Genomic DNA, 21,532 nt, shown 5'->3' with positions numbered 1-21,532 from the left:
CTAGTTTAGTCCTGGTTTAGTTCTGGTTTAGTTTTGGTTTAGCCCTGGTTTAGTCCAGGTTTTAATGAGAGCAGGTGTGAACGCAGCTGAATTTTCTAATTTCTTTTCCTGTGGCACAAATGATAAAATCCTTTATAAATTCTAAATTGAATCTCGTTTTTTGAACCCTCTGTTCCTTCTGTTCTGTTTTGTTCTGTGTAGTTTCCGACTCTTAGAGAAATATAAACCACTTCAGATGTGACATAAACAGATATTTTTGTAATGAAATAGTTGGCGCTATATTCTGAGCCGCTCTGATCAAACTCACTGATTATGAATTATTACAGTTTAAATTTAAATCATATTCAAACGAAATAAAGATTTGAAAACATGAGTGGGTGTGTATGTGTGTGTGTGAGTTATGTTTGTGTGGGCACTGCACCACCTACTGGCCAAACGTGAACTGCATCATGTTTCTGCAGAATCTACATACTACCTGTGCAAAGTTTGGACACAGCCTCACATTGTTTTTATTTTCTTTTTCTTTGCTATTTTCTACATTTTACTTACATTCAGAAGACATCCAATATATTATTAAAAAAACTTCAACTCAACTAAATATTTTTAGATTTTACCTTCAAAGTGTCCACCTGCACCTTCTCTCAGTGAGCATCATGGTGAAGTCTCATGAAATGGTTTTTACTTCATAGCTTTACTGCATTAGGGTCAAGAAATGCTACAAGTGAAAACCCCCAGTGTTCAAAGCAAAGGGCACACACTATTAAATAAAAAACTAAAATGTTCAACAAGCTCTGAGTTATTTTGTTTTGAGTTATTTTGGTTTACTACATTCCTCATGTGTCATTCCTGGTTTTGATGTTTGTGAGAATCTACGGCGGAAATAATCGTGGAGATAGAGAGACATAAATGTAAAAGTGTAACTAGACTTTTCACTGGTCTTGTGTACACACTCTGTACACACCTGCACATAAGTCTGGTGTGGTGAGTGAGGGTCTGGTGTAGTGACTTAGGGTCTGCTCTGATGTGTCTCCTCTCCTGCACTGGTCAGATGGCCGTGATCCCTGAGGGTCAAAGTTCAGACTTGTGTGTCCTTCACTTAGCAGCTCTCTGAACAAACTGGACAGAGATGCATTTTTATATATCTTTTTATTTTTGCTTCAACATAAATCACATGAGTCACATGACCAGAAACACCACAAACATCACACAGAGGTCTTTCTCCGGAACATGGAGGGACTCTGGGAACTCTTTAAATACTGTTTAGGTACTGTTAGGTATTCTTTAAAGACCAAGATCAGGGCTTGATGTTTTCTGCTTTGCTGACTTTTCTCTAACTAATCAGAAACTACCGGTAATAATTTTGAAAGTTCTACATACATGTATTGTTAAATAACATAATGTAATATAATAAGCCTCTGTGGCCATCAGAAATACATTTAAATTACCATTGATTTTATATTCCAACAGTAAATACGGTCAGTGGCCTAAACATGAATACATTTTTCCAGGATTGTTTTTTACTGTCTTTATTTTTGAAAATGAAAAATTTCAGATTCTTGAGTTTGAAAGTTTTTGCATCAAACTGAACAGGTCCAAATGGAGATGAGACAAAAACTAAATTCACAGTTCTGAAGCAACATCCAGCCCCGATCAGTCGCTACTCTGTCTTTAAGGAGGAACTCTAGGTACTCTGTGTATGTGTAGGTACTTTTTATATCAGGTTTTCTTTATTCAGGTACCCTTCAGGAGGATATTCTCCCTGTGGGTGAGTATTTAGCTGTGTGGGACCCTGAGCAGCACAGACTGTTGTGGTCCCACTTGGACTTGGCTCAGGTCCAGGTCTACGTTCGGAGTCAGGCCTGTGGAGTTGGAACTGAGGACCACCCTGCCCCTGGTGGCTATAGCACCTCCTTCAGGCCCCTGCTGGGCCAGCAGCTGGGACAGGCTGAAGACCTCGTCTGGACTATAGTTAAACAGAGCCAGGAACTGAGGACTCTGGTCCCAAGACCTGAGGAAGGCCAGGACTGAGGACGAGTTATAGACCAGTGAGAAGTCCCCAAACAGCAGGGAGCGCTCTTTAGACCTGAGAGAGGAGAGAGAGGAGAGGAGGAGGGGGCAGGGGGAGGGACGGGGATCCTGAGAGGGGGGTGGGACAGAGAGGGAGAAGGGGGTCAGTCAGGATAATATGAGCTGATGATGAATATATATTTATTATCTCAGACAGACAGAGACAGAGGAGAGATAGTACCTGCTGTGTCTGGTTCTGGTCCTGGTCTGGGTCTTGGGTCACTTTGGGAAATGTTTCGCCCTGAAACAGAGACTCTGGTCATTACAGCATCTGACCACAGGGGGCAGCAGTGTCTAGTGCACACCAATCAGCTGTGTGCTCTGTGTGGGTATGTTAGTGTGTGTGTTGTTGCAGGAGAGTTCCTGAGTGTGCAAATGTGTCATCACTGGAGGATGTCTTTCTGATTGGTCAGAAATTTGCACTCAGGAGACAAACTGTTACTTAGAAAAATGGTTTCATTCAATGAGAAACACCCTTTTCATTTTAAGATATTTCCTGGAGGATTCTGTGTATTTTAAATCATAACTATAGCCAAATCTCGACTGAGTCTTCACAGACGCTGTTGAATTGGTGTTTGCCCAGAAAAGTAAACTAAAGCTTTTATTTTACATCCTGGAATATTTAAACAAACTCTTTATTTTTCTCCATGTTTTTGTAGTGTGAACGATGGAGCAGACACTCTCCAGTAAAATGAATAGGAGTTCATTGAACCAGAACTTTGTTCTAGTTCCGCTCAGTTCAGTCCTGGTTCAGTCCGGGTTCAGTCTTGCTTTAGTCTCACCTGTGTGGTTCTGATCCCAGTCTGGTCCCTGGTCTGGCCTTGATTCCGGTCTTGGATCAGGGCAGTCCCAGGGAGGGTCAGGAGTAGCATCAGGTCCATGGGGTCACAGTCTTGCTGCACAGCGCCCTTTGCTGGCTCCAGGCTCCACAGAAGCTGGTTAAGGCTGTGGGCGGAACTGAGCAGCTGCACGGCCTGAGCGCGCTCCATGGCGTCCGTCTGAGAGGACAGGACTGTGGACAGGAGCAGGTCCACCCCCGAGTCATTTAGGAGGGTACTCACCTCAGAGGGAGAGGAGAGGACGGTGGAGCCCAACAGGAGTCTGAGGGAGAGACACATGTATACCTCTTGTGTGGTTTTGGGTACGGTAGCAATAGTAGCAGTTGTAGCTCTAGTACTAGTACTAGTAGTATTACTGTATCTAAGTACCTCTTACGTGGTCTTGGGTCTGATATAATAATAGTTGTAGTAGTATTGTCAGTAGTAGAAGAAGTATGGCAGTACTCATACCTCTTGTGGGGTCTTGGGTCAGTCCAGTTCTGGACTATGGCTCTGATATCGCTCCACTGAGATGGGACCTGAGTAAAGACCAAGTCCACAGAGTCCAGCTTCACCCCATCCACCCCCAGACTCAACCAGAAGACCAAGGCAGACTGAAAAATACACAAGACATACATGTATATAAGTAAGAATATACAAGTATATCTAAAACCATAATCCCCACACCCAAACAGAAGACCAGGGCACACTGAAATATACAGCAATAAACAAGAACAGAACCCAGTTTGAGGATTATAAATCATCCAAGAGGTCATGATCAGAGTATCTGGACAGAGGTCAGAGGTCACACTGACCTTGAGGCGCTGAGCCACACTGCTCACACTGCTCTCACTGAACCAGGGACCAGAGGATCCAGAGTAATTAGGAGTCAGATCTAAGACCACCATCAGACCTGAGAGAAAGAGGTAAGGTTAAATATGAGAGAGAGGAAGGCCTCTGTGTGAGGACCTCTCTGTGTGAGTACCTCTCTGTTTGAGTACCTCTCTCTTTGAGTACCTCGCTGTGTGAGGACCTCTCTTTGTGAGTATCTCTCTGTGTGGAGTACCTTTCTGTTTGAGTACCTCGCTGTGTGAGGACCTCTCTGTCTGAGTACCTCTCTGTGTGAGTACCTCTCTGGGTGAGTACCTGTCTGTGTGAGTACCTCTCTGTGTGAGTACCTCTCTGAGTGAGGACCTCTGTGTGTGAGTACCTCTCTGTGTGAGTATCTCTCTGTGTGAGTACCTCTCTGTCTGAGTACCTCTCTGTGTGAGTACCTCTCTGGGTGAGTACCTGTCTGTGTGAGTACCTCTCTGTGTGAGTACCTCTCTGAGTGAGGACCTCTGTGTGTGAGTACCTCTCTGTGTGAGTATCTCTCTGTGTGAGTACCTCTCTGTGTGAGGACCTCTCTGGGTGAGTACCTGTCTGTGTTAGTACTACTCTGTGTGAGTACCTCTCTGAGTGAATACCTCTCTGTGTGAGGACCTCTCTGTGTGAATACCTCTCTGTGTGAGGACCTCTCTGTGTGAGGACCTCTCTGGGTGAGTACCTGTCTGTGTTAGTACTACTCTGTGTGAATACCTCTGTGTGTGAGTACCTCTCTGTGTGAGGACCTCTCTGTGTGAATACCTCTCTGTGTGAGGACCTCTCTGTGTGAGTACCTCTGTGTGTGAGTACCTCTGTGTGTGAGTACCTCTCTGTGTGAGTACCTTTCTTGTGAGCAGAGTGCAGGAGGCTCTTCATCTGGTCCAGACTTCCTGCGTCGGTAGAGACCTGTTGGAAGCTCAGGTTTGTGGGATCGTCTTTAGGAGCCTCATGAACTGGACCCAAGACTAGACCCCGGACTGTCATCTGGACCAGAGAGTCCAGCTGCTGCTCCACCCCTGCACACAGATTACATCAGATGTCCTCCCACTTCAGAACATGTTTGTGGTCTAAACTACAGGGTGACAGACATGACAGGGTCATGGAGACAAAGGGAGGGCATCTGACATACAGAGATATTTCAGAACATGTTTGCAGATCTTGGATGTTGTTGGTTGGACCCATAGCGTGTGTTGACCTTCACAGTCTGTGGTTGGACCTTCACAGTCTTTGGTAGGACCTCTCTCACCTTTGATGTCTCCAGTCTCACTGAAGTCCTTGAGGCTCCTGATGTGGAACAGAGGACCTTCACTCCACCATCTGAGAGCAGGAAGTTCTTTACAGGGAGGAGCCTTCAGTATCAGGAGGACTGCACCGGCGAGCATCCCCAACCAGCCCAGCCAGAAGAGAACCAGGAGAGCCCAACGAGTCCTGACCCATCTGAAACAATACAACCACAACATGAACTAACACCTGCAAGACCAACCAGATCAGAACCAGGAGAGCCCAATGAGTAATCGCTTTTCTAGTGATACTGGTACTGGATATCGGTACAGATTCTGAATATTTTGATAGATCAGCTATTGGTTCCAAGATATCAGTTCGATATAACATTTTAGTCTATAAATTGGTGTGATAAAACGCTTTACTGTCCAATGCTGGTTCAAAACGTCTCATAATATTACATTTGTATTTTCTCAAAGCTGCTCTGTGATTTCTTTAAATTATAAATAACAGTGATAAAATGCATCTTAATAATTGTTCATCAAACACTGTTTATGTTTAAAGGAAATGAATTATATTTTCTGTTTCTGCCCTAATGCGTCTTAACAGGCATTTGATATTTGGAGACGTGTTGGACCAAAATTCTGCTCCGGTTTGAAAGGGAAACCTGACACTGTCTGTTTTAAATACCGCTCATGAAGTGGAGTTTAGTTTGTCTAAAGTTCAAACTTTTCTGCAGAAAAAGACAAAAACACGTCTGGACACTGGACAGAAGTGCTGACCGCGTCCTGTGGTCTCTGTGGTCACCCTTTTCTCTTCCTCTTTTTAACCTCAAACCTTCATCATTATCACCTTTGCTTCTGCTGAGTCTGCAAAATCCTGGCACGCAGCTGTTTGTTACACTCGGCCTAATCATACTTGTGTAGCCTATTAATAAAGATAGCTCTAATAGGCCCAAAGCTGTTACTGTTACATTAAGGGGAAGGTTCCTCCCTTCTGCTCAGTGTCAGTAATATAGGCCTAAGGTGGTAGGCAAAATAAATTATTCTGAATACGTTTTCTTTTTTAATATTATTATTAGCCAATTTAAATAAATAAATAAATAAATAAATGAATAAATAAATGTTGCTTTCTGATGGACCGCGGCGAGCGCCACCTTGTGTTGGGCCTTATTATTATTATTATCTCAGAACAAAAGGGACAAAAGAGATTAAATTATAAATGTGTGGAATACATTACACTAGAAACAGCACCAGAGCTCTGTTCCCCGTGAGACTGTAATGAGTAATGAGTTTGCAAAAATCAGATTAAAGTGCACACGCTGTTCCAGATGAACACAACATCTATGGTCCAAAGATGGGGGCAGTTCAAATGAGTCTTGTTCCAATGCAGGTTTTTGTTGTAATACAGAGAGTTCTTTAGTCATGTCACTTGGGTTTAGCAATGATCAGGTTCATCTTTTGAATATTTCATGGTAAAGTGTAGTGTAATCAATAATCAATAGGAAATCAGTCTCTATTACATCATCACATACTACAGTCTGTTACCGTTACCGTTTGCTCGTATGTTTGTCCGTTAATGTCTACCACAGCTCCGGTGAAATAAACACGTAGCCTACGGATGTTCTAAATAAATGTCGGATAAAAGCGCGTGTCTCACCCCGGAGTGCCCGCCACGCGCATCAGCTGCTCTTTGTTCAGTCCGGTGAAGTGCTCCGGCTCCGGTTCGTCCTCCGGGATCTTCAACTTCACGGCCCCGTTGCTCTCGGTCCCCTCTGCGGCTGCGTCTCCCGGAGTGTCCCGCTGCTCCCCCGCGGTCATCGGCATCTGCTCCTCCGGCTCCTCCAGGTCCGCCTCGCTCACATCGGCCTCCGTGGCGTCGGTGTCCGCAGGGGCAGCGTCCGGAGCTCCAGCTGGAGAAGGAGCGTCTTTCTGGGCTTCCTTCAGCTCCAGCTCGGCCTCTTCTTTACTCATCCTCACAGGGGGCGATGGATCAAGGGTTTACCGGGAAAAGGACGTTTTTCTTATCGGGAAACAGAGAAGCGGAGGGTCGTGGATGCTCGGTGGATGCTCGGTGGATGCTCGGTGGATGCTCGGTGGATGCTCGGTGGATGCTCGGTGGATGCTCGGGATACGGGAGCGGTCTGCGGATGCTGCGGAGCTTGAAGCGTGTCAGTGCGTTCCGAGCGCGTTCCGAGCGCGTTCTGTCCGCGTCTGTCATGAGGAGAAAAGGAGCGAAATACTGCCCCCTGCAGGCCCGTGCATGTAACTGTAGTTTACAGTGTGAGACCGTGGACCGATAATAAGAGTACAATAGTAGACCTATATAATTTATTATAAGAATATAAGACATAAGGAGTGATTATACCAGGGGTTTGCCAATTTTTTGACTCGTGGGCCACAAAAGGTTCTAAAATTTGACGGAAGGGCCAGACCAGGAGCAGATGGAAGGAAATTGTTTGGTAATCCACCTCATAAGAGAAAAAAATAACATGGGATATGTAGAAAACATCCCATGTTACTAAAATATCCCATAATTGAATATCATTACTGCTGAAATCCCAGGCTGAAACTCTATGGCCTGAATCCCATTACCTCCCAGATAGTCTTTACATTATGACATTTACCTAGTCTAGCTGGACTTGCTCGTTGGTAGAGATGAAATTCATGGAACACTCAATAAAGGATCCAAAAAAAAAAAAAAAAAAAGCAGTTTGTCTTATTTTTCGGCTTTTTATTCAGGTTTTACTGTGTCATTCTGTACTGCTGATATCGCCGTATCGCTGTGCCAAGCTCATTGACTCAAAGTTAGGAGGCTTGAGTAAGTGTATCCAAACTCTAGTTTAGCCACCTTGGTCAATACACAGATAGATATCAGTTTCCAGTTACTCGATGACTAAAATTTTACTCAAAAGCTCAAATACAAAATAATTAGGACCAACCACTCTGCTAGTACCTTGGGAGTATTACCCTGTGACTAGGTCTGCTTCTGAGAGCTGCCTAGTTCAATGTAGGACCTGCTTGCTAGCTGAGGATACACTATTGAGGTCAATGCCAGAACCAATGCAAGATCCAAATTAGGGCTGGGCGATATGGATCAAAAAATATATCTCGATATACGATATATATCTCGATATCTGTACAGGAAAAAATAACCCCCTAAAACGGAAAACTGCAAAAACAAATATGCCAAATTCCACAAGGTCCTTTTTTAAAAAAAATTAAAGTGTAAGAGGTCGGCAGTTCATATAGGAACATTTAAGATTACAAAAAATCCTAATTACATAAATATTAATTTAACTGTTAAATAAAAGAAATAAAACATATTTCCTTTTTTTCATTCATAAATAAAACAACTCAACACAAGCTCATCTTTGCATTAACTCTGTTATCCAAACCATAACCATGAACTCTTTTAACAGAAGAAGCTCAGGATGTTCCTTATTTCAATAGATTCATGTTCCTATCCAGCAGTAAGGAGCTCTGAGGTTTCCCACAAACCACTGCAGATCAAACCCAACGTTTCCAAACACTTTTGTACAAGTTACACTGCAACAGATTATTAATTAAAATCTTCTGCATAAATAGAATTTACATTACTAAACTTTACAAGATATATAGCATAACGACTCTAGAGCCACATCAGCCCGTTTGAGATTATAGTGTAAATTTTTTTTTTTTTTTTTTTTTTTTTTTTTTTTTTTTGCGCAGACTTGTTTACGTTTTACAGAAACGAAACTTAAAAAGCGCATGGCTCATTTGCATAAACAGCGCACTCCACGTGCCGCTCATGCGGTTCAACTTCTTTTGGACTAAAGGACACGACTCTCGTGGAATATGAAATGTGCTGCTGATGGCCTTGGCTGTAAATGGTGGAAAAGTTTCGTGGTGCTTGAAGCTTTTCACTGGCAGCAACTTTCAGCGTTCACGGAGATAGTGACGAGTGAATGAGACACGAGCGAACAAAATCAGGGAGGCGGCGGCGCGCAGGCGACGACAGAGAAACAAACAAGCGAAGCGGCGAAATCAAAATTGAATATAAGCATTATATCGATATATACGATATGTCAGAATTCATATCGAGTTTTTAAAAAATCTCGATATATTAAAAATATCGAGATATCGCCCACCCCTAATCCAAATTGCTGTAGAATTTCACCAGAATTTATACTATAGATCCCACAAGGCTCCTCCCAGGTACGTGCACCATGGCCAGTCCTCACACTGGTTTTTCTGAGAAAAACAATTCTAAGAATTACTTCAATTACTTAAAAAAATGCTTCCTTTGCTCTGCAAGCCAGACGCTTAACTAAAATATCTGTCTCTCAAGTCCCACATTATTTACTATGACTGAAATGACTTTCAAAACACTGAAAATTATTATTATTATTATTGTTATTATTCAAGTTCTGCGGGACGGATTAAACAGATTAAAGGGCCGCATATGGCCCCCAGGCCATAGTTTGCCCACCCCTGGATTATACTAATAGTTCCATGTGAGGGGCTGAGAGACTGAGTCAGACTGGAACCACCGTCACTACAGCGACAGGAGTAAAGTGGCCCCTAAATTAAACTATTGACGAGTTTATTTTTACTTTTTATTTTATTTATTTATCTTTTGAGGACTTCCCCTTATTATAAAATATCAAATATTTTCTTGTAAATTGTTTATTAATATGACAACGGTCCTAACGCCTCATCATTCTGAAACTCATGGATAGGCCTCTTATCAGTCCTATTTTTAAACACTTGGGAAAATGGGAGGATTAAATGAAAATCTCCAGGGCAGACTTCCAATGCTGCTGCAGCCTGTGCCACAGAGTATTACATTTTACAATCGATGAACTGTAAGGTAATTTATCATGTAAGAAGTCCAAACGTGATGTGTGTAAGGAAAGGGATTATTTTATTGTTATTTTTTATTGTAGAAGTCTGGCCTGTAGGACTTTTGGTTGCTCTGTTCTCGGTTTCTTTTACCAGCAAGCAACAGTTTTTTAGATTTTTATTGTGACATAAAAAACTCCAAAAGGGCCAAAGTTTAGAAAATGTACTTATTTATTTAGACTGTCTTCGTAAATAAAAATACAAAAATACAACACTTGTTGCAGTCATAAATAATAGTCCAGTCAATGTGCTAGAAATGTTCTCAAGAGAACTCATCCTTTCAAAATAAAACACATTATTCTAGAAAAATATGACAATTATTTCAACACAAAAATGTTAGAGAGATGTAACACAAAATTAAAATTTCAAACAAAGGCTTCAAAATGAGCACAACAGCTTTTCTCTATAAAAGAGACTAACTCGGAACTAATCCTGGACAAAACCTGGAACTAAACCTGGACTACACCAGGACTTAACCAGGTCTAAACCAGAACTAAACTGGGCTCAAACAAGGACTAACACAGTGTGAATACAGCCTTAGAGCCAGCAGGAACTAAACCAGGATTAAACCCATTTTAATACATTATGAGGCACCACAAAAGGACTTCCCAGTCCAAAAGACAAAACCATGACTAAATTAGGTCTAAACCTGAACTACACCAGGACTAACCCAAGCCTAAATCCAGTTTAAACCAGGTCTAACCCTGGTTTAACCCTGGTCTAAACCAGGTCTCACTGGAGCCCACAGAACCTCTCGCTCTCTTCCCACAGCCTGCGTGCGGCGTGTGCGTCTTTGGCCTGGGGGGCGGGCTCTTGCTCCTCGCAGCAGCAGAAGTAGGAGCCGCTCAGCCTCTCCAGCCCCTCCTGAAGAGCACAGTGCAGTGTGGTCTGAGCGCCCTCCTCTGGACTCAAGAACAACAACCGTGACACTGGCTCCACCAGAACCTTCTGCCACAGCGAGATGTTACGCGCCAGCTCTGTGCGGATGACGCCTGCAACGAGAGACACACTGAGGACCAGAACTCAACTCCACCAGGACCAGAACTCAAGGTCTAAACCAGGACTGATCCATTGACATGTATGGACCAATCAGATGGTAGTATCTCACCTGGGTGAACACAGAAGCAGGACACAGAGGTTCCCTGGAGACGGCGGCTGAGTTCTCGTGTGAAGAGGATGTTGCACAGTTTACTGTTGCAGTATGCCTTGAAAAACTGCCAAGAATATGTGCCCGTACCAAGGTCATGGGTCTGCTGCAGGGTCTGAGGAGACAAGGAGGCATGTGAGGAGAGAGGAGACAAGAGTGGAGAGGAGAGAAGAGACGAGAGAGGAGAGAGAAGAGGGTTCAATTTCATCCCTCCTGACTGCAAGATGCACTGAAGAATTTCCCTGGTCATGTGGGATTCATAGAAGTAGTAGTTACTGTTAGCTTTGTTAGGAAGAAAGGTTAGGAGGTTAAGAGAAGGTCTGTTCATACATGGAACATTATTTTGGCCCTTGTTTACATTTTGATTGCTAGGTTAAAATTTCAAAGGGACATACTGTATAATACTAAAAAAGCTAATTTGTACAGAAGGATTTCACTTGAAGCCTAATTTATGTCCTAGACATAATTGAACATCTGTGTGTGACGCGTGCAGAACAAACGTGACGCGTGCAGAACAAACGTGACGTGTGCAGAAGGAGAATGTGATCCTAAAATAGCTCCAGACTCAAGCAGAGTCCTAACAAGAGTCTGAAATGCGGTTTGACCCGTTTGTTCTTCAAACGTTTGTCCTCGAGGATCTGTGACCAGCTCTCAAAAGTACCTGTAACTACTGTTGAGAGAAACTTATAATTACATAACAACACAGCTGAAATCAACTAGATAAAACCATATCAGATGGCCTCCCTGTGTATCCGATGCCCTCCATGGGGTCTTATTCCATGCTAACCCTGTAGTTTAGACTTCTACAGTCTTGAAATGCATGGGATTCTTGAATTAGACAGCACAGGAGCAGAGCTAGAGGAACAGAGCTAGAGGAGCTAGAGGAGCAGAGAGCTAGAGGAGCAGAGCTAGAGGAGCAGAGACAGAGGAGCAGAAACAGAGGAGCAGAAACAAAAGAGCAGAAACAAAAGAGCAGAAACAGAAGAGCAGAAACAAAAGAGCAGAAACAAAAGAGCAGAAACAAAAGAGCAGAGACAGAGGAGCAGAGACAGAGGAGCAGAAACAGAGGAGCAGAAACAGAGGAGCAGAAACAGAGGAGCAGAGACAAAAGAGCAGCAAGAGCAGAAACAGAGAGCAGAGACAAGAGAAACAGAGCAGAGCAGAGAGCAGAAACAGAGGAGCAGAAACAGAGGAGCAGAGACAAAAGAGCAGAAACAGAAGAGCAGAAACAGAGGAGCAGAGACAAAAGAGCAGAAACAGAGGAGCAGAGACAGAGGAGCAGAAACAGAGGAGCAGAAACAGAGGAGCAGAAACAGAGGAGCAGAGACAAAAGAGCAGAAACAGAAGAGCAGAAACAGAGGAGCAGAAACAGAGGAGCAGAAACAGAGGAGCAGAAACAGAAGAGCAGAAACAGAAGAGCAGAAACAGAGGAGCAGAAACAGAGGAGCAGACCTGGAAGTCGATGGAGCCCCAGCGGTGGGCCATGGAAGACACTGTGATGATCCGAGCATTGGGGCTCTGTTTGAGTTTGTCCAGGAGAAGGTTGGTCAGGAGGAAGTGGCCCAGATGATTCACCCCAAACTGGATCCCAAAGCCATCCTCTGTGCGCCCGTCTCCAACCAGACCTGAGAGAGGAGCACCAGAGACTGAAACAGGACTGAAACAGGACTGAACCAAGACTGAAACAGACTAAAGTGGGACTAAAACGAGTTTAAACTAGTCTAAACTAAGACTAAACCGAATCTAAACTGGACGTAAACCAGGTCTAACCCAGGACTAAACCCGGTCTAAAAGGGTTTGTGTTACCTGCGTTGTTGATGAGGATGTCGATATGGGGTTCGGTCTTCAGCAGGTTCTCAGCGAAGTTTCGGACCGACTTGAGACTGGCCAGATCCAGGTGTCTGTAGACCAGGTCAGAGTTCCCCGTCTCCTGCAGCACATTCAGGAAGAGGGCATTTAAAAACAAAACAATAAAAGGTCACGTGTTTCAAAGCAAAAGCTATTAGGGTCAAAATAAGTCTGCTGTGTACTGTCTGCATCTAATTATAAAGCATTTTATTGTCTGAGAATCAGGAAGTGCATGTTTGCATGCTAACATGTTAGCATGTTAACGTGTTTGTTACTCCACTCTGGTCTCTGAGTGTCGTGCAAAGTGCTTATAAACCGATCGTGGTGAATAATCTGGATCCTCTGAATGCATAAGGTAACACTTTGTTGACCAAACCTGAAATGATTTATTTGGCTAAAAAAATAATAAAACTTTCTTGTGAAAGAGTGTCTGCTGTTGTTGTCTCATGTCACACGTGTTTTCGGCTGTTCCACATGTGACGTTTTCTGGAGACTCCACAACAAACGTGACTATTCTGCTCAGACTATGACATCCCCCACAAACATGTGCAGAGCGGCTTTGGAATTTTACTTTATGAAAGAAAACATGAAACATTTTGAACAGTTAAACTACTAGGCTATATTTAAAGCAGACCTATTCTACACACACTCACACACACTCTCCCTTCCTTTTGTTTAACCTTTTTTTTTTGTTTGTATGTGTGTTAGTTTTATCTTTTGTTATGTTTTGTTATGTTTATTTTGTTATTAATGTGCAGGGTGTACATACAGTCAAAATTATCGTAGTTGAAAAAAAAACAGACCTAGCAAAAAAGTTGTTTTAAATGAATACTGTGGTTTAAAATGTACAAATTATAACATAATGAGCCATGGATGGCATAGATTATAATTATAGAGCAGACACACAAGCACAATATGTCTGCTTTAAATAAAAAAATATATTCTGGTTAAATATTTGTATGACATTTTCATTGACAAAACTAGACTAAAACTGAAATGTATTATTGGAATAAATATTGATTGCATTGAAGAATGTTTTAGAATAGTCTATATAATTGTACAGGTTTGACAAGTTAAACAGGTACCAGTACAAACAGGTACATGTTCTGTCTAGATCAAACCCAGACTATGAGAATGTAATGATAAAATCATTCCACCTGAGTTCAGGTACACTGACAGAGAAGATGTGAACTTTGTGACAGTTTTTGTTTCATGTAGATAGGCCCTGTAAATACAGAGATATAAAGCATAAACCAGATCACGTCCATGTTGGGTCTCGTGTTCTGACCTGTTGGATCTCCAAAATAGCCATCTCTGCCACGCGCTGGTTCCGACAGCCCATAATGACCCGTGCTCCTCTTCGGGCCAAGTTCAGCGCTGTGGCTTTTCCGATCCCACTGTTTCCTCCTGAAATACAAACACACCTGTCACAAAGCTGCTCGTGCCTGCTCCTGCCTGCTCCTGCCTGCTCCTGTCTGCTCCTGTCTGCTCCTGCCTGCTCCTGCCTGCTCCTGTCTGCTCCTGTCTTATTTATATAATGATTTCATGTGTAAAGATGGTCAGAAATTGTACATGCTTAATCATTTAAATCTAAAGCATATTGTGACAGGATTAAAATTTTTATTTTTGCTGAATTTTTTGGGGGAAAACTAGACGCTATTGAAAAATACTTAAATGTCCTATATTATGCAAAATGAGCTCTTGTGAGGTTCAAGCCACTGTTGTTACCTCATCAAAACATAGCTGGAGTTGTGTTTTGTTCATTCTCACATGTTTAAGTAACCCTGTAATATTAGGCTGTCTACATTTCCATGACTCCACCTTGTCAAAACATGTAGTGGTAGTTTTCAAGTTAAAAGCTACGTTTTACTTTTAGTTCAGATAGTCCAGGTCTGACACTATCCAAATGATTCTAGTGAAGATGTATGGAGTTTAAAAATACAGTGAAGCAAGTGTATTACCACATGACATCACACTGAGTTAACATGTGTGAATGAAACAAAACACCACGCCTGGTATGTTTTTGATGAAGAAATAACATTTAACATAGATCAGAAAACAGTGTAATATGAGTTGTTACATGTTAATGTTACATTTTTACAGGTACTCCCCAGAATATAGACACAAAGGCAGGAGACAGTCTGGATGTCTTATGCAAAAGTTTACAACCAATCACAATAGTCAGGGGTACATTGATCATTCAGCACATTGTCACATATGGTATTGATACTTTGCAGCTGATGTCATCAACATTCTCTGGGGGTGTGATGCTAACTGTAGACACTACTCTGTCTGAAGCTCTGTTACTCAGGCTTTATCCAGACCTTATTTTAACACAATCTGACCAGAAAGAATTGACTTAGCTGGAACTACAACAGGAGAGCTGATTTGTGCTCTTAAACAAGTGTCTCACACATAAAATTATAGTCACAAGCTGGCTAGACAACAGTTTTTTTCAGTTTTCAGTCCCTCATCTTTTTGTTGAACATCAAACAGGACCATGATCACTCATATTGATCACAGGCTCTGGAAAATGTGCTGGGGGGTGATGTCACTGCCAAGTATCAAATGCCCATCCAAGCCCTGGTGAAATGTATTGAAGAACTGTGTGTATATCAGATATATTGACAGTGACTACAGACACATGAAGAACATGCAAACAGACAGACCCCACTTGCTCTGTGACTGATAATCACATTTAATCTCTTACCAGTGATGACCACGGTTTTCTTGGCCATGGGAAGGTTTCCACGGCAATGTGAACGTTTGAACAGCGTTTTGTTCAGGATCACATAGACTCCGGCGACCACCGCGAACAGGAGGACAAACTGAAGCATGGCACAGGTGAGGGCTGTATACACGTGAGAACTTTCTACAGGTGACAGGGTCTGTGTCCAGGTAAGGTCGGTTCTACGGGTGAGAGCCCAGGTGAGATCTGCGTCCAGGTGAGATGTGTGTAGAGGTGAGAGAGTTCAGATGTGCTGTGGATCTGAGCAGAGAGAGAGAGCACCTTTATCACCTGTGGAGCTCGCCCAGGTGAGTCAGAGCCAGTCAAACCTGCTCCACCTGAAACTGCCACACGTCAGAATCAAACATCAGCATAGAGCATTCACAGGGTCAGATCTATGGAATGTCCCGTCTCTGCTGAGCCTAGAACAGGCTTAGACTAAAGATAATAAACATGCACACAAGTATGGTATAATTTTATATTCCTCGAGGTGCCACTGACGTGAAACTATCAGCAGGTATTTGACATAGCTATGCAAAGCACAAACATGTTCAGTGTTTGAAATGACAGGCAGTATTGGTCATATGAGGAAAGAGAGGGAAGAGAAAAGTCAGTTGCACCTTATTAAGAAATGTAATGTGTCCGTTTTAGAGTTCTTAAAGGTGCATTGTGTAACTTTTCTGTTTGAGGGTCTGCCAAATGTTTTTCTTCATGGAGATGTTAAAGCTTTGTCTGGAAAGTATGGAATTAATCCACAGTATGGAATTAAAAATTTCTATCTCCATGGAAACAAACAAATCAGATAAAGTTACAGGTCAGATCTGTGGAGAACACACAGATCTTTTTGACTTATAAAACCACCTGTAATTTAATAAATGAAAGGTAGAGCTGTTAATGCCATACTGTGGAACATTCCAGGCAGAGCAATGACATAACCAAAGAAACAAGCAGGTGATAGACCCTCCACCAGAAAAGTTACACAATGCACCTTTAAAGCAGACCTATTGTGCTTTTTTCATCTACATATTTATAATCTATGACACCCGTGGACCATTATATTACAATTTGCAAATTAATCTAAAACTGCTTATAGATTTTTAAAATTGCAATATTAATCTAAAACAACTTAATAAAAGGAAACAAGTCCGCTGAATTCTGCTTTAGAAAATTGTGGTGTCAAATGGAAGCTAATGTACCGTCATCACAACAAATGCATGGGAACCTCCTGTGAATAGCTGCAGCTCACACTAGAGCAGAGCACTTTCATTTGTACCAAAATGACTACACAATGCTGCTGAATCCTACGTGCATCACCAATTAATAAAATAAAACTGCAAAGGAAGAGTGTACGTCAAAATGGGCGTGTCCAGGTGGAGGTGATTATGGGGGTAGGTCAGCAAAATGGCGCTTTGAAAGTGAGCAATTAAAAATGACTCAGAGATACACAAATCACTCCAAATACAACTTCAGATAGTCAGTGAAAAGGAAACAACTATAACATGGTCTGAAAGCTCTGAAAAGTCCATTCTGTAGAATAGGTCTGCTTTAGATTGAGCTGTATAAGATATGTGGAAAAAAGCACATCGTAATCTAAAATAAATCCACCTAACCTCTGGTTGGGAAACACTGATTAGTCACAGCGCTGAGAGTTTATTACATCACAGTTACCTCATCAAAAACATACCTGGAGTTTCTGTTTCATTCACACATTTGAGTTATCCAGTATTAGTCTGTCTACATTTCCAAAGCTCAAAATGTTCTGTTCCACCTTTCAATGTCATGAAGCTATAGTTTTCAAGTCAACAGCCCCTGTTTAAAAATAGTAGAGCACTTCCAGCATTATGACATCCCAAGGTGGAACAGAGTATTTTCTATTTGAGAGAAGAACTAAAAATGCAGGATTTGTGTGTTAAACATGTGTGAATTAAACAAAACACAGCTCCAGGTATATTTTGGTGAGGAAACAACAGTATAAAACGGCATAATATGGTCCTTTTAACACATAACACACAAACCCTGAAAATGTAGGCCGAGTTCTTCAGAAAACAGAAAATACTAGGACCAAGAAATACCAAGGAGCACTCCATTGTGTTTTCAAACTCCAAACACCTTCATTAAAATCATTTGGATAATTACAGCCTTAGAATTGCCAATCTCTATGGACTAAAGGTAAAATGGGCTGTTAACTTGAAAAGGAGGAACAGGTGGAACAGAACATTTTGAGCTTGGGAGATGTAGACAGACTAAGAATAAAGAGTAACACAAACATCTGTCAATAAAATAAAACACAACTCGAGGTATGTTTTTGAAGAGGTAACAACATTATAACATGGCTTAAAGCTCACAAGATTCAATTTTGTGTAATACAGGACTTTTAATGGAACAGTATAGTGTTTGCACCCATTTGAAACTCAAATGCACCCTCAGCCAGTTTGGTCTGGTCCAGAGAACTGACACAAAACAGCACCGCCCTACTGTTCACACACTGACTGCACATGCAGGCTATATTCCATTTTCTGTTTTCTATTTTCAAGAACATAATACTTTGTCAATTCAGCCCCTGCATCTGAAAGCACAAGTGTTTTTTATACTTCAATGCAACCACTCACATTTGTTCTCATAAGAATCATTTGGAATGAAGAGATTTTAGTTCAGATCAAAATGCATGCAAAAATTATAGGACTGCAAGTTGTTTTTAAAAGTTTTTTTTTCACTGACTCTATTGTATATCTATTCGTTTTAAGTATAGTTTTAAAAGTTGATTTAGTAGACAAGGCTAAACTAAGTGACTAGCCCACACTTGGCTCCAGCTGCAGCCCACAGACCTCCTCCTCCCCGGGAAGAACCATCCAGAACCCGCAGAGTACACACTCCTCTGCTGGAACCTTCCACGACCCCACGGTGCAACCTTAACCGCGGGAGGAGCCCTGTCACCGGGCTTATCATAGCATATGCGGTGTAACCCCGGAGGAGACAGCTTGCTCTGGGCTGCAGCTGAAGCCGAGCGAGTTTACAGAAGACCCGGGGAAGTTTGGAGGCTAACGGGCTAAGCTAATCTTAAGCTAACGTTAAACTAAAGCTACAGCGGAGAGTCTTCGTGTCAGAACCCGAGGAGGTGACAGGAAAGCGGGTTAGACTTTGGAAAGACTGTGCTCTGTGCTAACAGGCTAAGCTAAAGCTATTACAGTCATTCCAGATAAGAATAATTTGGGTAAACATCGAACATTTTATTTGGACACCTTTCTCTGGGACTGGAGAGTTACCGGGCTTTCCCAAAACTACAGCGGGGATTCTGGAGCTGACCACTGGTGGAGGGTGCGTCTGACTGGGGCTGACTTCAGAGGAATGTCCGTTATTTGTTGGTGTTAAGACCCACCCGAGTGACCCTCACCCCGTGTGACCCTCATCCCCGTGTCTGTCCCCGAGAGTCCGGCTGTACCGGGAGCATGTTCGGCTGTATCGTAGCGGGCCGGCTCGTTCAGACGGACCCTGTGCCAGTGGCCTCGGATAAGTTCGTGTTTAATTTACCGGACTTTGAGCAGGTGAACCACGTGGTGGTGTTCATGCTGGGCACGATGCCATTTCCCGCTGGCATGGGCGGGGCGGTGTACTTCTCTTTCCCGGACCCTGCAAGCGGTGGAGCGGTGTGGCAGCTGCTCGGCTTTATCACCAACGACAAGCCCAGCGCCATCTTCAAGATCTCCGGCCTCAAACCCGGGGAGGGAGGGACGCACCCTTTCGGCTTCATGGCGCCGACCGCCTCCGCCACCGTGGCCCAGGTGAGAGGGAGAAGCCCCGGAATGAGTGGGGAAGCCGGGGGAAGAGAGGGGAGCCCAGGGGCTAGAGACAGGGAAGGGGGAAGCCTGTGGGAGAGAGGGGGGCCCGGGGGAGAGAGGGGTCACATGAGGACATAACCTGCTCCTCTGACGGGTCCTTTTCTTTGGTTTCCCTCTGATAAATGTGTTCTACGGTGGGGTTTGTTTATCCTCCTCTTTCATTCTATGGGCTATGAGATGTTTTTAGTTTCACTCTTTCTCTTCAGGCGGTGTATTGGATATGTAGTTTCTCAGTTCCTCTTGCCTCTCTCCAAGTAGCTATATAGTGTATCTGTTTACCTGTATATTCATCCTTCCATCTCTTTGGGTGGGCGTATTAGATGTTTTGGTTTCTCGTTTCCTCAGTTCCTCTTCTTTGTCTCCAGGTGGGTGTGTCGGTGGAGCCCTTGGACCAGCTCGCTCAGCAGAGTCCTGTCTCCTCCGCAGCTGTCTCCTCTGTGGACTCCTTCCTCCAGTTCACACAGAAGATGTTGGACAGTTTGTACAACTTTGCAGCGTCGTTTGCGGTGACACAGGCCCAGATGACCCCTAACCCCTTGGAGAGCTTCGTCCCCTCTAGCTGCCTCCTGCGCTGGTACGAGAACTTCCAGAGACGCCTGGCACAGAATCCAAACTTTTGGAAGAACTGAACCAGAGCTTGGACCAAAGACCAGAATGTGCCTGCACTGGAGAATGCTGTAAAAATGACTTGAATGGATATATGCATCATGCTGGTGGAGGGGGGGTGTTCGGAATGTATGTGTATGGAAGAATGTTCATCAGTTACCATGGTGACACAATGCATACATTTGCAAACGCAGCCTAAAAGTTTTAAGTCTGAAAACTCAAGAAAAAATACAAAATGAATTTAAATAACACATTTTCCTTAGCGTTTTATCAATTGTTCATGGTCCATTTTAGGTGTTTGATTTTCAACAAAAAGTTGAGAGTGACTAACAGAAGGTGTAATGCAAAGTATCAGTAGTAAATATTCAACACGATTTATTATTGGTTAATTTCTGTAGCTGCAGAAGTGTTGTTGCTCACACCACCAACTGATGAGAATATATGAACAATGCACTATGGCTGGGTAATGTTACAAAACCAGCTTTCTATATTGCCGGTAAACAAAACGATACAGACTTTTAATGAGTGCCAAAAATAGTCTAATTTCTTCCTCCTTTGACTTCTGACTGTCCAATCCATCATCTTTTCCTGGCAGGACTCGCTGTTCACATCCGCATAAAAACACCCAGTCTTTAAAATTCCATTTGTCCAATTATCCAGCCCTTTATTAGATTTGAATGCTCAGTGGTTAATAGTTATTTGCGTATTTGATTTAAAGACAGCTGTGACTGGATTTGAATAATTAAAAAAGAAATATATTTTTGCATTATCCAAAGATGCAATTTGTGATATTTATTTTGTGTTAATTCTCTTACACAATTGGCCAATGATGTATTTTAAAAAGACAGATTTGTTCAGCTCTAAAATAATGAAATGAAAAACAAAAGAAAAATCTATCTATCTAAATATTTTCAGTTCTTGTGATGGTTCTAGTGCTGTTTTCATGGCTCGTTGGACTTCAGTGTGGAGCTTGCAGAGGGTCAGAACATAGACAGTGAACTTAAACCTAATACACAACCAGATGCCAAACTCCAGTGTGGGGCATTTGAACACGTCTGGACTCAAAATCACATCAAACTTTTAGGAGGACTGTAACCTGGATTTACCTGATGTGATGTCAGTGAGTTGTTGGACATTTGCTTGGTGACTTTCCTTATCATGTTGGCACTTGTTTGAAATGCTGCGCTTTGAAGGATTATTACACTGATATGTAAAATAAAAGAAAACATGATTTATAAATTGTGAAAGGTTGTTTTCTTCACCTGCCTGTAAGTAGTCTAGTTTAGGAGTAAAATACAACAGTGTCACCTGGTGGCCACTTGCAGCCTTACAGTTCAGAAATCATTGAAATATAAGGGATATTTCAAAAAGGATTTCTGAATTGTAAGAATTAAGTATTAACCACGGTATTAATTGATGTGTGTGTTTATTGCATGTTAATAAAAAAACGTGTAAATAATTCCTGAGTCGTTGCAAAATAAATAAAGTCACGTGCTTTGTACGTCGCCAACGCA

General features: G+C 42.6%; 3 protein-coding genes across 4 annotated transcripts; 1 reads left to right on the top strand and 2 right to left on the bottom strand.

The window, feature by feature from the left end:
• Positions 1-1,129: 1,129 nt before the first annotated feature.
• On the bottom strand, positions 1,130-7,124 carry LOC110153078 (4F2 cell-surface antigen heavy chain-like). Its single transcript, XM_055157776.1, has 8 exons — positions 6,630-7,124; positions 4,996-5,186; positions 4,592-4,765; positions 3,701-3,798; positions 3,357-3,499; positions 2,850-3,168; positions 2,249-2,308; positions 1,130-2,136 (listed from the first exon to the last, which is right to left on the bottom strand). The coding sequence occupies exons 1-8, from the start codon at positions 6,941-6,943 to the stop codon at positions 1,774-1,776; spliced, it is 1,662 nt and encodes a 553-aa protein (XP_055013751.1). The 5' UTR covers positions 6,944-7,124; the 3' UTR covers positions 1,130-1,773.
• Positions 7,125-10,012: 2,888 nt separating this feature from the next.
• LOC110153060 (dehydrogenase/reductase SDR family member 13-like) lies at positions 10,013-19,246 on the bottom strand. Of its 2 annotated transcripts, none has more exons than XM_020916937.2 (7): positions 19,105-19,246; positions 15,559-15,837; positions 14,137-14,255; positions 12,807-12,930; positions 12,453-12,625; positions 10,962-11,115; positions 10,013-10,845 (listed from the first exon to the last, which is right to left on the bottom strand). In XM_020916937.2, the coding sequence occupies exons 2-7, from the start codon at positions 15,683-15,685 to the stop codon at positions 10,586-10,588; spliced, it is 957 nt and encodes a 318-aa protein (XP_020772596.1). In that variant the 5' UTR covers positions 15,686-15,837; positions 19,105-19,246; the 3' UTR covers positions 10,013-10,585. The 2 variants fall into 2 exon arrangements, with proteins under 2 accessions (XP_020772596.1, XP_055013433.1); XM_055157458.1 differs by having other exon boundaries at positions 15,559-15,920; positions 19,105-19,238.
• hikeshi (heat shock protein nuclear import factor hikeshi) lies at positions 18,396-21,257 on the top strand. The gene is made up of 2 exons (XM_020916938.2): positions 18,396-19,355; positions 19,778-21,257. Exons 1-2 carry the CDS (start codon positions 19,023-19,025, stop codon positions 20,039-20,041), a joined length of 597 nt encoding a protein of 198 aa, XP_020772597.1. The 5' UTR covers positions 18,396-19,022; the 3' UTR covers positions 20,042-21,257.
• Positions 21,258-21,532: the final 275 nt, after the last annotated feature.

This window comes from Boleophthalmus pectinirostris, unplaced genomic scaffold (genome assembly GCF_026225935.1).
Source record: "Boleophthalmus pectinirostris isolate CB_2022bp ecotype Guang Dong unplaced genomic scaffold, ASM2622593v1 HiC_scaffold_10, whole genome shotgun sequence".
NCBI classification, from domain to species: domain Eukaryota; kingdom Metazoa; phylum Chordata; class Actinopteri; order Gobiiformes; family Gobiidae; genus Boleophthalmus; species Boleophthalmus pectinirostris.
Note: the sequence above shows the minus strand (reverse complement) of the source record. Positions and strands in the feature narration are given on the sequence as shown.